Source organism: Lithobates pipiens, unplaced genomic scaffold (assembly GCF_037356315.1).
Source record: "Lithobates pipiens isolate NorthernLeopardFrog02 unplaced genomic scaffold, aLitPip1_a1.2 Scaffold_35, whole genome shotgun sequence".
In the NCBI taxonomy this organism is placed as follows: domain Eukaryota; kingdom Metazoa; phylum Chordata; class Amphibia; order Anura; family Ranidae; genus Lithobates; species Lithobates pipiens.
Window position 1 is genome coordinate 25,922,439 of NW_027507811.1, and position 21,624 is coordinate 25,944,062.

A 21,624-nucleotide genomic window follows, 5' to 3' on the forward strand; every position below is an offset into this window, starting at 1 on the left:
AACTTTATTGTGAATCTCTGCAGCTTCACTGTCACAGGAAACATGTGGCCTCCACAACAGACCCCTCTCTGAAAAGGACAGGCAGGAAGTACATGGAAAGGAAGTTCCGGGTCAGAGGTCAAGGGAAAAAAGCCAAGGCAGCCATTAATTGTACTGGTAGCAGACAATTCCTTCTATCCCACCCTCCATTTCATTTTCTTCCTTCCGGTTCTGTTTATAGGTACAGCCAGGCGTCCCTGATCCAAATCAGCATCCGGCGTAACATGGAGTATAGAGAAGTCTGATGAGAAGGAAACGCAAGCTAATTTGACCAGGAGATGCTACATGCAGAAATGATCATAATTGTATAGGTGGGTTTATCATCCAGACAAGTCTCGCTCCTCACGGTGTGAACTAGAGTTGCCACCTCATCCCTTTAAACCCGAACACATATGAATTACACGGGTTCTGAGGCCAATTTCATGCAGATAAGGCACCAAGTGAGTTTAATTATCACCTTAAAGCGGAGGTCCACCCTAAAGTGGAACTTCTGCTCATTGGAACCCTCCCCCCCCTCCGGCGCCACAATTGGCACCTTTCAGGGGGGAGGGGGTGGGGGGTGCAGATACCTGTACAGTACAGGTATCTGCACCCACTTCCGGCATAGATATCTGCAGAAGGTACACCCCTTTCCGCAGAATCTACGCCCCTTTCCGAAGGTCCCCCGCTGCCTGCTGGGAAACACACGGATCCCAGAGACAGCGGGGACCATCCTTATTGCGCAGCGCGACTCGCGCATGCGCAGTAGGGAACCGGGAAATGAAGCCGCAAGGCTCCACTTCCTGATTCCCATACCCAAGATGGCGGCGAGAGCACCCGACAGATCGGCTTCGGGTGCCGACATCGCGGGCGCGCTGGGCGGGTAAGTGTCATTATTTTAAAAGTCAGCAGCTGCAGTATTTGTAGCTGCTGGCTTTAAAAAAAAAAAAACGGCGGACTCCCGCTTTAATCAGCCACAGAAACTGTGTAATTAATATGTGTTCGGGTTTAAAGGGATGAGGTGGCAACCCTAGTGTGAACTAATGTGGGGTAAGGGCATGCAGTGTTTGGGGTGGCCTTGGATGGGATGGTCCATGATCTCCAGAGCTAAATAGTATAAATTCATACACAGTTGGCTTCAACCCGACCAACCAATCATCTTTTTTTTTTTTCTGATGGCTTACAGCCTGATTTATGATTTCAGAGGGTGTGCATTAGTCAATGGCGATTTTAATATCCTAATAACTGTTTTTTGTTTACATTAATTCTGTGTGTATAATATTTTTCCTATTTTCTGACTTCAGGATCCTCCCCATGTGATAGCCGACCCCAGGATGCATGAGGACCAGAGTCACGTGCCGGAGAGGATAATACAGCTCACCCTGGAGATCATCTACCTGCTGACCGGAGAGGTGAGGAGGATTCTGGGAGGTCACATGACATCACTCTTATCTCTATTAAAGTGGTTGTATAGTCGATTTAGGTACTTTTACCTACAGGAAAGCCTATAATAAGGCTTACCTGTAGGGGAAAAAAATATCTCCTAAACCTGTACGGTTTAGGAGATATTCCCCTCGCAATGCGCCGCTGTCTGCAGTTGAGCTGTTATGTCGGACACTTTTTTACGCTATTTTGGGACCATTGTCATTTATACAGCGATCAGTGCTATAAAATTGCACTGATTTACTGTGTAAATGACACTAGGCAGGGAAGGGGTTAAGCGTGTCCTAGGGAGTGATTCTAACTGTGAGGGGGATGGGCTACAAGTGATATGACAGTGATCACTGCTCCCGATGGCAGGGAGCAGTAGATCTCTGTCCTGTCACTAGGCAGAACGGGGAAATGCCTTGTTCTCCCCGTTCTGTAGCTCCGTGACACGATTGCGGGCACCCGGCGGACATCGAGTCCGCGGGACCCACGGTCACACTCATGCCACTGTTTAAAGGGGACATACAGGTACTTCCATTTGCGCAGCTGTGCCATTCTGCCGACGTAAATAGTCACACAGAGGTCGGCAATCGGTTAATAAAACACTTACCTGACCGGAGAGGTGAGGAGGATTCTGGGAGGTCACATGACATAACTCTTATCTCTAGTTAAAAAAACCTAGGAGCAGTTATCCAAGTTGCTGTGTTATATTCAGGGCTTTTTTTCCGAGACTAGGTGTAGGGTCTTAGGGAGCAGGACCCTGTCTGTGAGGGCATGTAGCGATGTGAAGTGTTTGATGAGTCAAATGGTGGGTGTGGCCAAATTGCACTAAACATGGAAGGATCTTAACAGGGTATTGTGCAGGGTTCAGGAGTCCATTTTGCAGGGTTCAGGAGTTCAGCATGCCAAAAATGCAGGATTCAGTAGCACACTACACACGGAGTGCAGGGTTCAGAAATGCATTATGCACAGGGTACAAGGTTCAGGAATACCTTTATATACAGGGTGCAGAGTTCAGGAGTGCTCTAGGCACAGAGCCTAGAATGTGGGGTTTATGAGTGCACTACACACAGAGTGCAGGGTTCAGGATTGAGTTAAACATTGAGTGGAAGGCGTGGCCTGGACCGGCATGGCGTGAGGAGCGTTGTGAGTGAGCTCCGCTGGATTGCTATCCGTTTCCTATTATCCTGAGGCTATTTCTCGCTCTTATTTAAGCTATTGCGGAACCCTGAATATCCCGGGCACGCAGGGGACATGTCTCCCTCTAAAGCGAAGCTGGAAGCGGCGGCTAAACTGGCTAAATTCCGCCACGCGGAGAAGGGCAACATGGCCGCTGATGGTGCGTCTCCCCCCTCCTCCTCTGCCGCGCCTGACCCTGATGCTCGAGTTCTGGAAGCTATCCTGGACTGCAAGAGCGCTCTCATGGGGAAAATAGAGGAGGTAAAGGTGGACGTTTCTCTCCTCCGGCAAGATGTGCAGAAGCTGCGGGACCGGGTGACTGAGACGGAGACCCGAATCAGCCGTGTGGAGGACGACCTGTCCCCGCTTCAGACGATTACTGAGCGCCTGCAACACCAGCTTTCCACGGTCCTGGCGAAGCAAGACGATATGGAGAACCGATTGCGACGGTGTAATCTACGCTTTGTCGGCCTACCTGAGAGCGTGGAGGGCAACGATCCTCCCGCATTTCTTGAACAGTTGCTGACCTCCTCCTTTGGCCGTGGGGAGTTCTCCTCATCCTTTGCGGTGGAAAGGGCCCATCGCATGCCCGCAAAGCCTCCCCCGCAGGGGGCTCCCCCCAGGACTTTTATTGCGAAATTTTTAAACTTTCGGGACAGGGATGCTGTCCTGCGCCTGACGCGACTGAAGGGCAATATCCCCTACCACAACACCGAGATCAAGGTTTTCCCGGATTTCTCTGCGGAGGTTCAAAAGAAGAGAGCGCTCTTCGCTGAAGCTAAGCGCCAGCTGCGCATACATCACTACTCTTATGCCATGCTTTTTCCAGCTCGTCTCCGGGTCGCGGGAGAGGACAGGGCTCACTTTTTTGATACCCCGGAGGCGGTGTTCGGCTGGCTGGAGAACAGAGCGGCACCGCAGCGGGAGGCAGCTTAGACCTTCGTGCTGCTATCGGATGTCGGGACGCTCTGTTTGATGGGACCATAGAGGTATGAGGCGAACTAGATCCTGCTTCCTGGACTGCATGTGCTTTTTGGCAAGGTACTGTACTTTCTCGCCGCCCCGCTGAACGCGGTGGCATGATGACCTGGCCCGGACGCCCCCCCTTTTTTTTGCTGACAGTATGGAGATCTCCTCACCCCGGATCCCATCCCAAACTCCTGATATCCTTCCCCGATTCTCTCTCTCCTGAGCCCCTTCTCCCCCCTGGCCCCCCCTCCCCGCCCTTTACCGTCTCCTTATTGCCAAAGCCGTTACTTTCCAGGCTTGATTGTGTTCCTGCCTAAGATGTTCCACCATTTGTTTGCCTACTGACTGATTTCTGTTTTTCCAGCGGACTCTGAACTGTTATGGTACCCCGGACGGTCGCGGGTCGTTGGCCTGCATATTGCACTCCGCGGCTTTTGGACCATCCGCGGATGCACCCGGTGACCATGCTCCTCACGGTGTTGCTCGATCTTCAGAGTATAACCGTCACATTAGGTTTATGTTCTAATGGGGCCTACCCAGGGTCCCGTGAGCCGCAGGTTTGCGGGCTCGAGTTTCAAGCCTGGTTTCCCTGGGCCGGGCGGTGTCGGGCCCTGGCTTTGGCCTTTTGGTCGGGCCGGGGTCACGCCGCACGGCCCGGTGTATGTTACATTATATTTCTATCAATGTTTAGTTTTTTAAGTTTTCTATGGTGGTATGGGCTGTGCCAATGTATAAGAATTGCATGTTGGTCGGTGTATCTTTGTGACAGTGGGATGGGAATCCTGTTGATTTCTTTCTGTGTTGTGGGTGGCGGGTGGGGGTGCAGGTTCTTCCATTCTAGCATATCTAAGAGATCTCTGTAATGGGCAGTTTGAAATGTCTCACTTGGAATGTTAGGGGGATCAGGGCGAAGCAGAAGCGCAGTGCGGTCCTGACCTATCTCAAAGCTCAAAAAGCAGACATAGTGGTCCTGGTGGAGACTCATCTTACTGGCCACCTGCTGCTGACGCTTAAAAAACCATGGGTGGGCTGGGTATACCAGGCCCCGTTCTCTACTAACTCCAGGGGTGTAGCGCTCCTGGTGTCCAAGTCTGTGCAATTTTTACTTATCCTGCTTAAATCTGATCCTGAGGGGCGGTTTCTATTTTTACATGCCCGCATTAATGGTAAGGAACTTCTTCTTTTAGCTATTTATATCCCTCCCCCTTTTCAGTTTACTGTACTAAATGAGGGCTTGGCGTTCATGTCCCAATTCCCTACTGTCCCGGCGGTGTGGCTGGGGGACTTCAACAATGTCGCACATAGAGATCTAGACAGGCTTGTGTTGACTCCCCCCCCCCGCGCTGTCACCGGGGCTTACTAGGTTTGGCAGGTTTTTCCTGGAGCTTGCTCTGGTGGACACCTGGCGACATAGTTTCCCCACGGGCAAACAATACTCCTGTTTTTCGGCATCGCATTCCACTATGTCTCGGATTGACTTTATTTTTATTTCACGCCCTCTTCTCCCCTATTTGGGGGAGGTGGGGTTTAACCCGCGCGTGCTCTCGGATCACGCCCCGTACTGGGTCGTGCTGCGCCTCCCGGGCCCTCCACAATCCTATTCCTGGAAATTGAATCCTTTCTGGTTGGGGGTGACCCCCAGATTGGAGGACGCGGGGTCGGAATGGGAACTGTTTTTCGATATGAACCGCGGTACGGCCCCTTTTACGCTGGTATGAGACTCGTTCAAGGCACATGCTCGGCTGTACATGGCCCGCCAAATTTCGCAATATCGCCGATCGTCTGCCGAGGCGTTGCTTCAGGCGGAACACCAACTGTCTGTTGCTGAGCAGGAGTTTGTGGGAGACCCTTCCCTGAGTAAGGCTGATTTTCTCAAACTACAATCTAGAGTGGTGAATGGTTTGCATATAGAGCGGGCGGAGAGGAATGTATTCCACATCAGGCAAAGGGTGTATGAATGTGGCGAGCGGGCTGGTCGCCTGCTGGCCTATTTGGCGCATATGGACCAGCGGCCCCCCACGGTAGTCTCCCTACGTGGCTCTGATGGAGTGCTGATTTCTGACCCCGACGCGGTAGCTGAGGAGTTTAGAGCATTTTATGCATCACTATACCTCTCGACAGCCTCTAACGCTGGGGACGGGGTGGGCGGGCTGCTCGAGAATCTCGACCTGCCCTCGCTTACGCTAGCTCAGATAGCGCTCCTGGAGGCCCCTATTACCACCGAGGAGATCGCGGAGGCGATGTCCTCGCTAAATTTGTCCAAAGCTCCTGGGTCGGATGGGCTCCCCCTTGAATTTTATCTAAAATATACTGATTTCCTGACTCCTAGGCTGCATGAACTGTTTTCTCATATATTTGAGTCGGATTCTCTCCCTCCCTCAATGCGTGAGGCTTACATAGTCCTCATCCCCAAACCTGGGAAGAATTTGGAATTCCCCGAGTCCTATAGGCCTATTTCCCTACTTCAGCTAGACATCAAGATCCTGGCCAAGGTCCTGGCTATCCGTCTGAATGCGGTTATCCTGGACCTGATCCATCCAGACCAGACGGGGTTCATGCCTTCCAAAAATACGGCTTATAATTTGCAAAGGCTTCACATGAACCTGCAGGCGCAGCATGACCAGGTGGGGGCTAGAGCGGTGATTTCTTTGGACGCAGCCAAAGCGTTCGATTCAGTGGAGTGGAGGTATTTGTGGAGCTGTTTACAGCGCTTTGGCTTCGGACCCCGTTTTATTAAATGGATACGCCTCCTGTATAGCGGCCCTTGTGCCAGGATCTTGGTTAATGGGCGGGTGTCGTCCCCCTTCCCTCTCTCTCGGGGTACTAGGCAGGGCTGCCCCCTATCCCCATTGCTATATGCTATAGCGGTGGAGCCGCTGGCGGCGGCTCTCAGGGGGCACCCTGATATCCGGGGGCTTGAGTGTGACAGCCTGGAGGAGAGGATTAGCCTGTATGCAGATGATATGCTGCTGTATCTGGCGGATACAGGCCCCTCCCTCCGGGCGGCTCTTGAGACGATCCAGTTGTTTGGAGCTCACTCGGGGCTTAAAATTAACTGGGAGAAATCCCAAATTTTGCCCGTGGATCTGGGTGTCCCCTCCGAAGTTGAGGCCTCTGCCCCCCTCCTGCGGGTAAGTACGATAAAATATTTAGGTGTCTATGTCACCAGATCCCCCGAGGATTACATTAGGCTAAACATAGATCCCTTGGTAGCTTCCATGAAGGTCAAAATTAAGACGTGGGCCAAGCTTCCTCTGGGTGTTCTGGGTCGAATAAACCTAGTAAAAATGATTATTTTGCCGGGGTTTTTATACGCATTTTGGCACTCCCCTGTTTATTTACCCCTGCGGCTGTTTAAATCCATAGAAGCCTTGCTAAATTCCTTTGTTTGGGGCTCGCAGCGACACAAATTATCGTGGCAAGTGTTGAAGTGTCCTGGGGATCTGGGAGGGGCGGCCCTGCCGGACTTCGCCCTGTACTACCTGGCGGCCCAGGTGTCCCACTTTTTCCACCTGGACAAACAGGACAGGGATAGGTATTTAGCATTTGTTTGCCCCAGGCGTGGACACTTGATCACCCATCCCTTCCAAATGATCTTTAAAGCCTGCGCCTCGGCGGACATCCGGGGAGGTAGCAGAGGACTCCTTTATGCACATTGCAGGATTTGGGAGGTGGTGGGTAGAAAGCTGGCTTTTCCTGAGACCCACTCCCACACCCCACTTTGGGATAACCCCGGCTTGGGCGAATTGCGCCTGCTTCCGGGATACTCGGTCTGGCTCACGCATGGGGTTAGATTTCTCTCCGACTTATACCGAGGCCGGGTGCTGAAATCGTTTCAAGAACTTAAGGAAGAATTTGCGCTCTCGAACTCCATGCTCTACAGGTACCTCCAGCTTCGCCATGCTCTTCAGGCACAATTTGGGCAGTCCCCACCTGGGGTGGAGGGCCTGGCGGTGGTGGATGTGCTCATGGGGCAAGACCCACGTAAACTGATCTCTAGCATATACAATCTTTTGACTCGACCCCCGGCGATTGTACTGTCGGAGGCACTTAAGGGGAGGTGGCTGGAGGATGTTGGGGGATTTGAGGATGATGAATGGGAAGATGCCCTGGATGCTGGTAAAAAGGTCTCACCTAGACTCTCGGACCGGTTCACCCACCTGAATATTCTACATAGAACGTACTTGACCCCGATGCGTATTGCTAAATATAAACCAGATTACAGCCCCCTCTGCCCCAGGTGTGGTAGCCTACAAAGCACCTTTTTTCATATCCTGTGGTCTTGCCCAGTGATTCAATGTTTCTGGTCTCAAATTGTTAGATTTATCCACGACAAGATGGGGTCACCTCTGACACTATGCCCCAAACAGTGCCTTTTGGGGGTTTTCCCTGATCCAGACTCGGACAAGTACCACAAGATATTTTTACATGAATCTTTATTTATGGCTAGGTTACTGGTGGCGAGAAAATGGCTACAAGTCCAGCCCCCCACGTTTCAGGAATGGGTGGCTGCGATCAATCAGGTACTCCCGTACAAGAAAGAACTATATGCCCATAGGGGTTGTCACTCTAAGTATGCTAAAATCTGGGACACATGGTTGAATGAGGCCGCCACTTGCAATGAGCTTCCCTCACAAGGGCTAGGTGACCCTGCGTAATCGGACTAAAGAGGGTCGGCACTGCACTGCGCAATGAGAATATTGCTCTGGTGAAATCTATGTTCCCCTGATGTAATGTCCCCTTGGATTCGCCTTATGGACCCGTTCCCCTTGCTGCTTATGTATACTTTCGTTTCTGTTTTTATGTGTTTCTTTCAGTATTTTGCTCATATTGATGTATTGGGGACCTGCGCGCCCCCCTTGCCACACAGGATGCATTTTTTTTTTTAAGTCTCCCGCTGTCGCGATCTTTGTATTGACCAATGTCTGTACAGTTTCTTTTTTGTATGATACATTCTCAATAAACCACCACGTTGTTTGTAAAAAAACATTGAGTGGAAGATTCAGGAGTAATCTACGCACAGAGCACGGGTTCAGGTGTGCTCTACGCACAGATCGCAGGGTGCGTGAATGCTCTACGGACAGAGCGTGGGGTTCAGGAGTTCTCTACGGACAGAATGAGGGGTGCGTTAGTGCTCTACAGACAGAGCGCAGGGTTCAAGCGTGCTCTACGGACAGAGCACAGGGTGCGGGAGTGCTCTACGGACAGAGCGCGGGGTTCAGGAGTTCTCTACGGACATAGCGCAGGGTTTAGGAGTGCTCTACGCACAGAGCTCAGTGTTCAAGATTGCTTTCACACAGAGTGTGGGGTGCAGGAGTGTGCTACACAGATTGCAGGTTCAGGAAGTGCATTAAGCGCACAGTGCAGGGTTCAGAAGTTTTCTACACACACATTGCGGGTTCAGGAGTACTATACACACACAGTGCAGGTTTCAGGCCTCTTCCACAGCTGTATAACTGCATTCCCCATCCTCATCTCACTTTTTGCACCCTTAGCTCTGACCTCTTCACCACCCCCCAATCCCTCAGCTTTGATCACAACCCTCTCTACTGCCCTCATATTCCCCCCCCCCCCCCCGCACCGCCTTCAGAGCTTCACCATCCTCCACATGCTTACATTTCACCTCTCTGCAGCCGGACTGGCTCTAGTACCTTCTGTGGCTGAGGCCTGTTTCTCCACACACTGCACACTCTGTGTGGAGCCGCCGGGATCAGTGCATTGTCACAAGTGAATGAGGTGTTCCGTAGAGCACTCCTGAACCCTGCGCTTGCTAAGTTCTGAAAAAAAGCCCTGATTATAATTACCATTGTATTTTCCTTGTCATTTTGCAGCATTATGGACCTTTGAAGGAGACTCTTAATCATGTGACACTCAGGAGCAGTCCCCGTGTGTCAAGAAGATTGAGCAGGAGCCAGGAACCCAAAATGGAACCTCCGACTCCTTCCCTGACACCCGAAAGGAACAACAAGATTCTAGAAGTCACCCAGAAGATGATGGAGCTGCTGACAGGAGAGGTGAGCGGTGCCGGGAATTCTGGGACATTATCCAGTAACAGACAAGGGAAGTGTCTGGATGGTGACTGTATCATTGTGTGTGTCAGGTTCCTATAAGGTGTCAGGATGTCACTGTCTATTTCTCCATGGAGGAGTGGGAGTATTTAGAAGGACACAAGGATCTCTACGAGGATGTCATGATGGACAATCAGCCGCCCCTCACATCACCGGGTAAGAGGAGACTTTATTGTAAAGGAGAGAGCAGTACGGAGGGTCCACCTAGATCCCCCATCATCTGATAAACACATAGAAACAATGTATTCAGTCAGTGTGTGTGTTTCCTACAGATGGATCCAGTAATGGGAACCCACCAGAGAGATGTCCCCGTCCTCTGTATTCCCGGGACACCACATTGGAAGATCACACCATCCCTCACCAGGTTCAGGTAGGTGGAACTGAGGATTTTTGCCGAATACCAAAGTGACTCTACAATTTTGGTTTTGTGTCAGGTTGCTAATTTAGTTACTGAGTTGTTTTGTGGATTGTTTAGGGAAAAACCTGGATTAGAAAGAAAGCCGTTGATGAAGTTGAGACGGATGACGATGATCCATCTTGGGAGGAAGAAAGTGCCTCAGACATGAGCTCAGGTGAGTGATAAACATTACAGAAAAGTTTATTTGGTTGCCCTTTAGTAATCTCTTACCTATACATTGCCAAACCCTATTTTTTTTGTTAGCCTATAGAAGAGAAATCATTACACCACTATCTATCTATCTACTATATATTGAGGTCCTCAAAGTAGAAGTGGTTTGACTTTTAGTGTTCTCCTCTGCAACAGAAGGGTGAGATGGCCACCAATGGACTGTAGTCAAGAGTTAGGCCTCATGCTCACTAGACGTTCTTACGGCTGCTGTTTTTGGCTGCAGGCATTTTTTTTCTGCAGCCAGTAAACTCCCCAGCATGTCCATGAACACATAAGCTGTTATATTTGTTAGCATGGGAGTTTTCTGGTTGGAAAAACCCCCCAGAACTAGTGGGTTTTGAGAGGAATTTTTCATCTGTAAAAACAGTCTGGCTCTGATAAAAGCTTACAAACACTTAAAATAGTGGCTATTAGGTGTTTATTAGTGTTTTTTGAACCCTTAAGCTTTTGCGAGAGTATAGTTTTGCTTAAAAAAAAAAATGCTAAAAAACGCTGAAAATTGCTACTGCAAAACTCATTCTACCGCCGTTTTTATAACGTAAAATGTGCATGAGGCTTTAAGTCGGCCATGAGTGGTTCGAATTCCAGCCGGTTCAGCAGGGACCTCAAAGTAGGTTTGGTAAGACATTTGGTGTTCTCTTCTGCAACAGAAGGGTGAGATGGCCAACAATGAACTGTAGTCAAGAGTTAGGCCGGCCATAATAGACTATTCGAATCTCGGCCCTTTCCCTGCTGAACCGGCCGAGATTCGATCCGTCTATGGGCAGGCTGATTGTACCGTCGATCCCTCAATCGACTTGTGTACAACCAGCATGTCAGATTTTTACATGCGATTTTCCGCAGAAACAATAATCACTGTGTTCTCCCAGCAGGGTTGGCTCCCCGTGCTGGGAGAACACCATAGCGCCACTGGAGGAATTCTCCCATCAACACTGACTGCGTTGATGGGGGGAATCAAGTGATTTTCTTTCCTGTAAGTCATGGTTACAAGAAAGAAAATTGCAACATCTATGGCTTGCCTAATCGTAGAACTGGGCACCATACTCATTAGACACAATAAGGTTATTGTTCTAAAACGAAAGAGTGCATAATCTGGTGCAGTTGTGCATGGTATCCAATCAGCTTCTAACTTCAGCTCATTCAATGAAGCTTTGGCAATAAAGCCTGGAAGCTGATTGGTTTCTATGCAGAGCTGCACCAGATTTAATAAATCAACCCCATTGTCACTGGTTGTAATTAGCTGAATTACTGGTGAAGCAATAAAACGGAGGACATGATCAGGCTGGTACTGCTTAGGAAACGGTAAGATTAAGCAATAAAATGGAGGATATGATCTGACTCAATGGCAGAACTACCAGGGCAGCAAAGGTTGCACTTGCGACCATCCCTGGTGCTCTGCACTCTCAGGAGGCCCCAGCGGGGTTGCTGGCCACAGTGCTCTGAGCTGAGTGCATCTCTCTCATACAGCCCAGAGCCTGCACTGGTAGTTCTCCCTCCCTACCCTACCCTCCCCCCTCCCTACCCTCCCCTCCTCACTCACTCACTCACTCACTCACTCACTCACTCACTCACTCACTCCCTCCCTCACATGGATGGGAGAGGAGAGAGCCAATCTGCTTCTTCTCCTCCTCCCCCTCTCCTCCTGTGTGTGCACTGTGGGAAGTGTGAAGCTAAGCAGCTGACATTCAGCTGGGGGCCCTTTTAATGTTTTTTTTGAACCGGCCCCTGAGGGTTCTAGTTACACCTCTGATCTGACTGGTACTGCATAGGAAACGTTAAAGTGAAGCAATAAAACAAAGGACATGATCTGACTGGTACTGCTTAGGAAACGGTAACCTTTTAATTTGAAATTTTTTTTTTTTTGCTTTACTGACTGGGTCCCTTGTGTTTTTTTTTTTTTTTTTCTCCTTTAGAAGATAAATATCTCCTTTTGTCTTCAGACTTTGATGTAGAAGATGAGAACATCACAGGAGGTTCTCCAGAAGGAAACATCAGCGCTGTAAATACCCGTCAAGGACGTATTAGGTTGAATAAATCTCTAGATGCCTCTAGCGATGAGAAACCTCTTACTGATAATCTTACACAGCCTAGCCCTGGATGGGAAAAGTGTTTTCCTCAGAAGGCAGAACTTGATCACCTCCAAAAGATTCATTCCACTAAGAAGCTATTTCAGTGCACTGAGTGCGGGAAATGTTTCGGCTACAGGTCGCTACTGGCTACCCATCGGAGGATCCATACGGGAGAACGCCCCTTTCCCTGTCTGATTTGTGATAAACGCTTTGCGCAGAAAATTACTCTTGAAAACCACAAGCGAACTCACACAGGTGAAAAGCCCTATGAATGCACTCAGTGCGAAAAATGTTTTAGAAGCCATCCGGTTTTAATCGCGCACCAGAAAAAACATAAAAAAACAGATCGCAGAAAACCCTTCACCCGCAAAACGGGTCTCACACACCACAAAAGGGAGGAGCCATATTTGCGCTCCAGACACGGGCAACGTTTAAAGGATACGTCATCTTTGACAGAACATCAGAAAGCCCTTAGGGTGGAAAAGCTGCTGTCGTGCACTGTATGTGGCAAGCATTTCAGTCATAGGTCCGCACTTACCTTGCATCTCCGAATTCACACGGGAGAGAAGCCGTTCACCTGTCCAGAGTGCGGGAAACGTTTTGCGCAAAAGGTCGGGCTGGTCAAACACCAGAGGGCACACAAAGGCCAGAAGCCTTTTTGGTGTGGTCAGTGTGGAAAAGGATTCCAAAGTTCAGCAGGTCTGGCCAGGCATCAAATGACGCATCCCGGCGAAAAGGTTTCTTGGTGCTTGGATTGTCTAAAGTGTTTCAGGGACCCGTCGGCTTTGGTCGATCATCAGGAGAGTCATAAAGAAGGGAAGCCCTTCGAGTGCGCAGAGTGTGGGAAAATTTTCAGCTTCAGGTCAAAGCTTGTCAGCCATGAAAGGAGCCACAGTGGTGAGAGGCCATTTTCCTGCACTGAGTGCGGGAAGAAATTTCTGCAAAAGGCAGCGTTGCTTACCCATCTACGGATTCACACAGGAGAAAAACCATTTAGCTGTTCAGAGTGTGGCAAGCACTTTACACAGAAAGGACATTTAGATAAACACCAGAAGATTCATGTATAGGGATAGTAAAATGCGCAATTCAGTGGACTTCAAGAAACTTCACCAATGACAAGAGAGAGCTAAATGTTGCTGCTCAATGTGAAAACGTGCAACATGAGGAAGAACCAAAAAATCATTTAGAAAGATACTGAAACTAGTTCTAGATAGGTCAAGAGTCTAGAGTGCCCCAATCCTTAGTGGCTAGTCTAGAACATCAGTCTACAAACTTTCGAAACAAAGGTATGTTCACTGTCCTTTAGACTTTTGGGGGAGGTCCCAAAATCGGTGGGGAAAAAAAAACTATTTCCCATCTTCCCATCTTTAGTGTCATTGGGAGGAATTGTGTCTCATTGTTGGTGTCATTGTCTCCATTATTGGTGCCAGTGGGAGGAATATTGTGCCCTATCATTGGTGTCATTGGGCCAAATGGTGTCAGTGGGAGGAGTTGTGCCCCATTTTTGAGGTCACTGGGAGGAAATGTGCCCCTTCATTGATCTTGTGGTGGGGGGGGGGGATTATGGCCCATTGCTGGCAACAGTTGATGAATTGATGCCCCAAGGGTCAGATAAAAGCAAGCAAATGGGCACTTATGCCCCCGGGCCAAAGTTTGGAGACCGCTCTTCAGAACCTTTATATTAGTAGTGTCCACTCTCTACATGCAGAGGGCTTCATGTGCGGACCTTAACATCTTCAAAGGGCTACACATAATATTCTGTGAATTTAATGCTACAAGACGTGGTCAGAGACTTTGGACATACAATAGGAGATGGTCTAAGACTACAGGCACTCTACTGGAGATAGCCAGAACCTGCCATAGGCATAGACATGCCATAGGAGTTCAACAAAATGGTGGCCGTACATATGGACACCCACTGTCTGCTGCATAAATGTGAATGAGATGGGTAAAAGATGGGTTCAGCTCCTGTTCTCAACCTGTAGAGGATGCCACCAATGTGTTTTGCCCCAGAAGGGATGAAAAGCGCCTGAAGAGTTCTCTACGGGTGGAGAACGGGAGCTGAAGCCATCTTTTACCCACCTAATTCATATTTATGCAACAAGGAGCCAGTGTCTGTGTGCAGCCACCATTACGGTACGGCCACCATTTTTTTAAAGTCTACTAGAGACTGACAAGCCGATCCTGACCCGACTGGCACAGGTTTGGGGGCAGTAGAGTGGTACTGTTTTTTTCATTGTTTTGGGCTACATATGCCATAGGAGTTCTTTGTAGGAACATGCTTCCGGAAACACATTTTACGAGACCAGAGATTGCTGCTATTACATACTTTTTACAAACCAGTACTCCTATGTCTGTGCTCCCTACAGTTCAGTTAAAAAAATACTTGTACCTCGGTTGATACCTCGTTCAGCAAGATCGCTTATAAAATATCATAGAAAAGGAATGGACAGCACACAAAAAAGCAACCTGTAACCTTCACTAGACTGGAGTAGTCATGTAAGGAAAAATAGACTATCTTCAGGGGTCCCAAAGGCCACATGTGGCTCTTGGGTCGAAGATTGGGCACTGGGGATTTATATTCCCTCTTGAATTATCGTATGTGTGCAGAATATATATAGAAATATAAGGTTATTCACCCCCTTATATAGCTTTACTTAGAGTCTGACTCAGAGGTGACCTTAAAGGCTCATCTACACTTGCTTCGACTTTAACACACATTAAAGGGCCTGCCTCTTTAACATGCTATGTTTATGCTTCGTGATGCTTTTTTTTTTTTTGAAGCTTGAATGAAGCTTGGCAAATGCTCTGTGTGTGTTGATTTTCTATTTGCTTTAAAGAGACCCAGTAGAACCCTGGCTCAGTAGTACACCCACTCAGCATATCCCCCAACTCATTAGTACCCTCGTTCAGCAGATCCCCAGCTCTGTTGATCCCCCCCCCCCCATTCAGTAGTAACCCCCCAGCTCTGCTGATCCTTGTCTCTCTCACGTCTCTGCTAACCTCCCCCTATATTGTTGTCATGCTGCTCACCACACGTGGCATCTGCTAGTTGCTTGTTGTGGTCCCCCAGCTCTGCTGCTTTTCTTTTGCTCAGTCCTCTCCCTCTCTGGTCCCTGCTCACCTTCTACTATAGTGTTCCCATGTTACATACCAAGTGTGACATCTGCTATCTTCTCCTACGTTGGTCCCCCAGCTCTGCTGATCCTCTGCCACTCAGTCCTCTCTCTTTCTGGTCCCCGCTCACCTTCTGCTGTATCGTTCCCATGTTGCACACCAAATGTGACATCTGCTAGCTTCTCCTATGCTGGTTCGCTCTCGCTCTCGCTCTCGCTCTCTCTCTCTCGCATTCCCATGTTGCACACCAAGTTTGACATCTTCTAGTTTCACCTGTGTGGTCCCGCAGCTCTGCTCATCCTCTGCCGCTCAGTCCTCTCTCTCTCTCTCTCTCTGGTCCCCGCTCACCTTCTGCTCTAGTGTTTCCATGTTGCACACCACATGTTCTGTCTGCTAGCTTCTCCGCTCCAGCCCGGACCCGCTCACCTTCTTGCTACTCCTCACTGCACACCAGATGTGACGTCTGCACCAGACACTTCCAGAATATATACACATGAACCGGAAGTGACTGCTGATGACATCTTTCCAGTTCGCTTGTTGGTCTCCCAGTGCATCCTGGGATATCTCATACCTGCAATACCTCCAAAACAAAGCAACGCTAATGCTGAATAAAAGCCTCTCAAAAACTTCAGGTGCTTTGCGTGTTGTCATAGACTTCTATGGAAGCTTTGGAGATGCTTTGAAACACCAAAAAAAGCAACATGGGGGGATAATTGTTGAAGTGAAGCAATGAAAACACGTGTGAACAGGACTGTAAGGTAACCATTTTAATTAGTGATAGGTGCTTTGATTGGCATTTAGAGTGCTTTTAAAAAAGTTTGTCCAATGCCACATTTGGAAGCAAGTGTAAACGAGCCCTAAGGGTGACTGATGTCCAATTAACTGACCTTACACATTTATAAAACCATGAAAAACGTGAAACCATGTGGGAGGTCAGGTAATTGACAGGGCGGCATCTGGCAGGTGTCCTCCAAGCCTTGACTCATAGGCTTAAAAGCCAAAATGAAAAAACTGGATCTGTGTTTAGCATCAGCTGGTAACTGTTTTTATAGTTGGTCAACATGACCCAAGAGTGGCAGATCTACAGATCTCTCCACCAGTCTTGAGGCTTGAGAAAGGCTCTGCTTACCTTGCATACATCATTTCCATTCATTGTAAGCATTTACTGTCCTTTGCAACCTTTGTTTGGCTCTTGGTAGATAATGGCAACGTTTGTTCGTGTATTTTAATGTATTTTTATACTTATTTCTGGTTAATAAAAACACATAAATGAATCTAGTCCGTGTGCTTTATATACTTTCACCAACTGGAACTGCTCAAACTTTAAATCAGTCCTTCACCCATAGTTCTGTTTTTAGGTTGATATACATGGGCTGACAAGTGGATGAGAAGGACACTCCTGGTGTTTTTGCCAATGTACGTTGGAAGAGCCTTGGAATTAAAGCACATTATATTGATGAAAAATAATTTTAGTGGGAAAAGTGGGCATGCTTTCTGTTTGCGTGCCAAACTGCACTTCTTGGGAATGATGGCTCTGTAAAAATGGATGAAGGTGATTAGGCAAACTGATATACCCTAATCAGCCCTAACTTTAAAACCACCCACTTTAATTTGGGTAGGTCCCCCTTTTGCCACCCAAACAGCTCTGACCCATTGAGATGTAGACGCCACTAGACCTCTGAAGGTTTGCTGTGATATCTGGCACCAAGCCATCAGTAGCAAATCCTTTGAGTCCTGTAAGTTGGGAGGTGCAGCCTCCATGGATTGGATTTGTTTTTCCAGCACATCTCACAGATATTCAGTTGGACTAAGATAGGGAAAATTTGGAGGCCAAGCCAACACTTTAAAGTTGTGTTCCTCAAACGATTCTTGAATTTATCAGACCAGGCCACCTTGTTCCAGTGCTCCGTGGTCCAGTTCCAATGCTCATGTGCCCATTGTAGGCGCTTTTGGTTGTGGACATGGGTCAACATGGAGACCCTAACCAGTCTACGACTACAGAGCTCCATACACAACAAACTGCAATGCCCATTTTTCTGCTTTCAACACATCAACTTTAGGGACCACATGTTTACTTGCTGCCTAATATATCCCACTGACTTTCAGATGCCATTGTAACAAGATAATCAGTGTTATTCACTTAACCTGTCAAAAAGTTATGAATGATCGGTGTATGTCAAAGGTCTCCAATTTTTTTAAACAAAAAGCCAGTTTACTGTCCTTCATACCTTTTAGGAGGGGCCAGTTCATAGTCACTGGAAGTAGAAAATCCCTCGGAATCAGTTGGGAGTAAACAATGCCGCATCTTGATGTCAGTAAGAGAACTGTGTTGATCATTGGTGTCACTAGGAAGAACTGTACTCCATCAGTGGTGTCATTGGGAGGAATTGTGTCCCATCAGTGGTGTCACTGGGAGGAATTGTGCCTCATCATTGGTGTCAGTGGATGAGATAGTGCCCCAAGGGCCGAATAAAAGCAAGGAAAGGGCTGCATCTGGTCCCCAGGCTGAAGTTTGGAGGCGCTGCTGTGTGAAAGAGGCCTGCTTGAGAAATTTTGTCTCAAAGTGTGTTAAAAGCACTGGGGGTCTGGAAAAGCTCGCAGATCCCAAGCGAGCAGGACTGGTTGGGGAAGGTGGGGGAGATCATGGAGGCAAAGAGTTGGCTAGCCACCTATAGCGATACCTGGGGAAAATTCGAGCACACATGGACAGCTTGGAAAACCCATGTACAGGGCACAACTATGGCATCGTCCAGTCTAGACGTTGCACTTCTTGCTTTAGCGGATCCATCATTTGGGAGACTTGTCCAGGCGAACCTTCCGTCAACAACTACAGGCTCTACTCAAAAGTAGCCATTAGTAAATCTGGTGAGACACACTACATACGCTTCCTCGTCCCTTCCCAACCTTTTCCTCCATTTGTTCTCCCTTCGCTACTCTTTCTATCCTACTGGTTAAATGTTTTGTTTAGTTTTGTTCTTTTTTTCATGTTATAACTTGAGGATACCCAATATCCGCTTTTTGTACCACCCGGCTGGTCATTAGATTTTAGACCATCCCAGATACTCCGAGTTCACCTTTGCTATATATAAGGAGGGAGTCATTTGTAAAAGAACTCTTAAACTATGACCGAAGAACACTCCACCCTCCTCCAATATGGAGGAAGGGCCTGTCCATGTGGACTTAATGTCTGGGACTGGAGGGGTGTTAGTCTGGGCAATATGTATAGAAATGCCTCCCTGTTGACATGTTCACCTGCCTGTACACGGACAAAGTTTAATGTATGCCTCTCTCCTTGCCCCTCTCCCCCACTACCCATCCCCCCTCCCCCCATACCCCTCATTTATGTTGATTTTTTTGTTCAAAACTTGAAAATGAAAATAAAAATTATACAAAATAAAAAAGCACTGGGGGTGTCAGAGTGACTACACACAGACAAAAACACATGGTCACATTCTTTCTCCAATCTCCCACACTTGCTGTCTCTATTAGTAAGGCTTGATGGCCTTATTCCTCCAACATGGAGATGGGCATAAGCACAGAGAGCTGTTGACATGTCAAAAAAACATAATACCAATTAATGGGGAGTGCTTATTGAGTGAGGAAGACTTGTGGGGTTTCTTTGTTGCAGGCATTACAGGAAAACTCTGAGGCTACAGAAGATCTCGGAGTCTGTTTTAAAGATCTATCATGATCATTTTTTATAGTTCTGTCCCCTATGGGACAAAGAACATGTAGTCTTTGCCCCATGTTTCTAAGTCCTTTCTAACCCTAGTTATGAGGTCCGACCTGCCCCCCTCCACTTCTGCCTTGGCTGATCCAACAACAACTGTCAAGTTGTGTTTGGGATCTGAACCAAAGACCCCAGAGCTGCAAGGCAGAAATGTTAACTACTAAACCAATATGCTGTTCCATGTCTGACCAGCTACACCTTCAATGATCAATAGGGTTGACACTTATTCTTCAAGCCAAACCCGAACACTTTTTTTTTTTTTAAGTATACGCTATAAGATTGTACCAGACCTGGGACACCTTTGGGCAAGCCAAAGAGAATACTAATGTGGCCCACATAGTGCCCCACTTTTCCTGTCTGAATAATCGGACAGCCCATGTTTTAAATCATGTGTCCGTATTTCAGTCCACCTGAAACCCGAACACATGATTCAAAACCCAGACTGTTCGAGTGAATCTCATACAGATTCATAATCCGGTTAGTTGACCACTTGATTGAGATATGATTTGGAGACGATGAAAGCAAGCTTGAGCCCCCTCTAGTGTTGCCAGACACCCTTGTGTTGTCCTCTGGGAAAAGCTCTCTGTATAATGAAGCAGTTTAGAGGAGGCTTGGAACACAGAGCTCTCCGCCAGAAAGCAGCCATTTTTTTGGAGTCCATGGAGTGCCCACCCAAGTATCAGAACAACTGTTCAATATTTTGAATGGTGCATGGAACTATTATCACTCTCTATTTTTTTGGGCGCGTTCAAAAAAAGAAACCATTGGGCATAACATTACCAATCCATTTTTTTTTTTTTTTTTTTACAGGCCCTGTTCACATATGCGCAATTTGTAATTGCAGGAAGAATGGCAGCAATTCTGCCCGTGATTCCAAATCACGGCAAAGCATGCAACACACATATGGGTGCCATTTATCTTGAATGGCACCCCAAACGCGGCGTGATTTTGCTTCGATTGTCAAGCGACCAATGCCTCTGTTTCCATGGAGAACGTTCTGGAAGAGGGGCAGGGCAGAGAGCTGGAGTGACATGGGGTGCATGTGAGGAGCTCTGACCAATCCCCAACTAGGACTGGCAGGCCTCCTACATATACCCATGGTCAGCCTGCTGGGGGGGGGGGGGGGCTGTTTGTTGGGTGAACTGGATGATGGCGTGTTAGTCTGAGTGTTGTGTCTAAGGGAACCCCCTTTCTGGGCGGGGGGGGGGGGGGTACCTCAGGCCGGGAGCTGGGAGGGAGCCTCTCCATAAACAGTCATGGAGAGGTGTCCTGGAACAAGAGCTGGAGGAGACAGTTGGTATATACGTCCGAAGTAAAGTCATTCAGGAAGGATCCAGGACAGGTGTTGGTGAGAGTCAACCCGAGTACAAAATCATTCCAGGCTCAGGGCCAAAATGTGGTCCATGAGCTTCTTTGGAGTGACACATGGGGCAACCCATTTGGCCCTGTTCACACTATTCATAGCAGGAGTTTGCGTTCTGACTCACAATGTTTTTGCGATTTTCCACAATTCTGACATGGAAATGTGCGTCACGCATAGGGCAGCCCATTCGCTTGAATAGGCTGCCCTATGCGTGATGGTCTCTCCAAAGAAGCATTCTCCGTTCACACATTGCCACTTTGAATCTCTGCAATTCTGTCAAAGATTTCAAAACGTGCTGTTAAAATGTCAAATCGCACAATAGTGTGTTCAGCTGCTGTTCATTTCAATGGCAACTAAAAACGCAGCGTGCTTCTGCCACGATTGCTGCGCAACAAATTGCACTGCAATCGCGCAAACCAAATTGTTCCATAAAATTTTTGGGGCAATACGTGTCGCACTATTTGGTTTGCATAATTGCAGCGCACCATGTGCCATAGAAATAAATGGCAACTGAACACGCCGATGTGCGATTTGACATTTTGGCCCTGAGCCAGGAGCGATTTTGCACTGTCATCTTGCCATGGTTCTTACGCGGTTTGTCTTTCAACAAAGATGTATGGCGACCAAAAGCACGTTGTGTATTTTGCCGATAATGTCAATGGGTCCTTCAAATGAATGGACTGCCCCATGCATGACACGTGTTTCTGCATGGGAATCGTGCTAAGAAAATCGGGAGTGGGAGCGCGGTTTCCTGTGAGCGGGGGCTTAAGCTTGCTTTCATTGTTTCCGCATCCTATCTCAATCAAGTGGTCAACTGACCGGATTATGAACACCATTGAACATTAGGGTTGCCACCTGTATGAGATTCACCTGGACAGTCTGTGTTTTGATCCATGTGTACGGAAACCTGGACACATGATTTAAAACCTGGACTGTCCGACATTTTTCAGACAGGAATAGGGGGACGCTATGTGGGCCACATTAGTATTCTCTTTGGAGTACCAAAAGGTGTCCCAGGTCTGTTACAATCCTATAGTGTATACTTAAAAAAAAAA

At 48.1% G+C, this 21,624-nt stretch overlaps 2 protein-coding genes across 4 annotated transcripts in view; one reads left to right on the plus strand and one right to left on the minus strand.

The window, feature by feature from the left end:
- On the plus strand, positions 1 to 16,750 carry LOC143956254 (uncharacterized). 3 transcript variants are annotated; one of them, XM_077466446.1, is made up of 8 exons: positions 5 to 117; positions 221 to 350; positions 1,323 to 1,430; positions 9,426 to 9,608; positions 9,695 to 9,818; positions 9,935 to 10,032; positions 10,138 to 10,234; positions 12,204 to 16,750. In XM_077466446.1, the coding sequence occupies exons 3-8, from the start codon at positions 1,353 to 1,355 to the stop codon at positions 13,424 to 13,426; spliced, it is 1,803 nt and encodes a 600-aa protein (XP_077322572.1). In that variant the 5' UTR covers positions 5 to 117; positions 221 to 350; positions 1,323 to 1,352; the 3' UTR covers positions 13,427 to 16,750. The 3 variants fall into 3 exon arrangements, with proteins under 3 accessions (XP_077322571.1, XP_077322573.1, XP_077322572.1); XM_077466445.1 differs by having other exon boundaries at positions 1 to 350; XM_077466447.1 differs by having other exon boundaries at positions 1 to 350; positions 12,231 to 16,750.
- Positions 1 to 21,624, minus strand: part of LOC143956355 (uncharacterized) — a 141,859-nt gene that overhangs the window by 5,459 nt on the left and 114,776 nt on the right. The gene's annotated exons all lie outside the window — the stretch shown is intronic.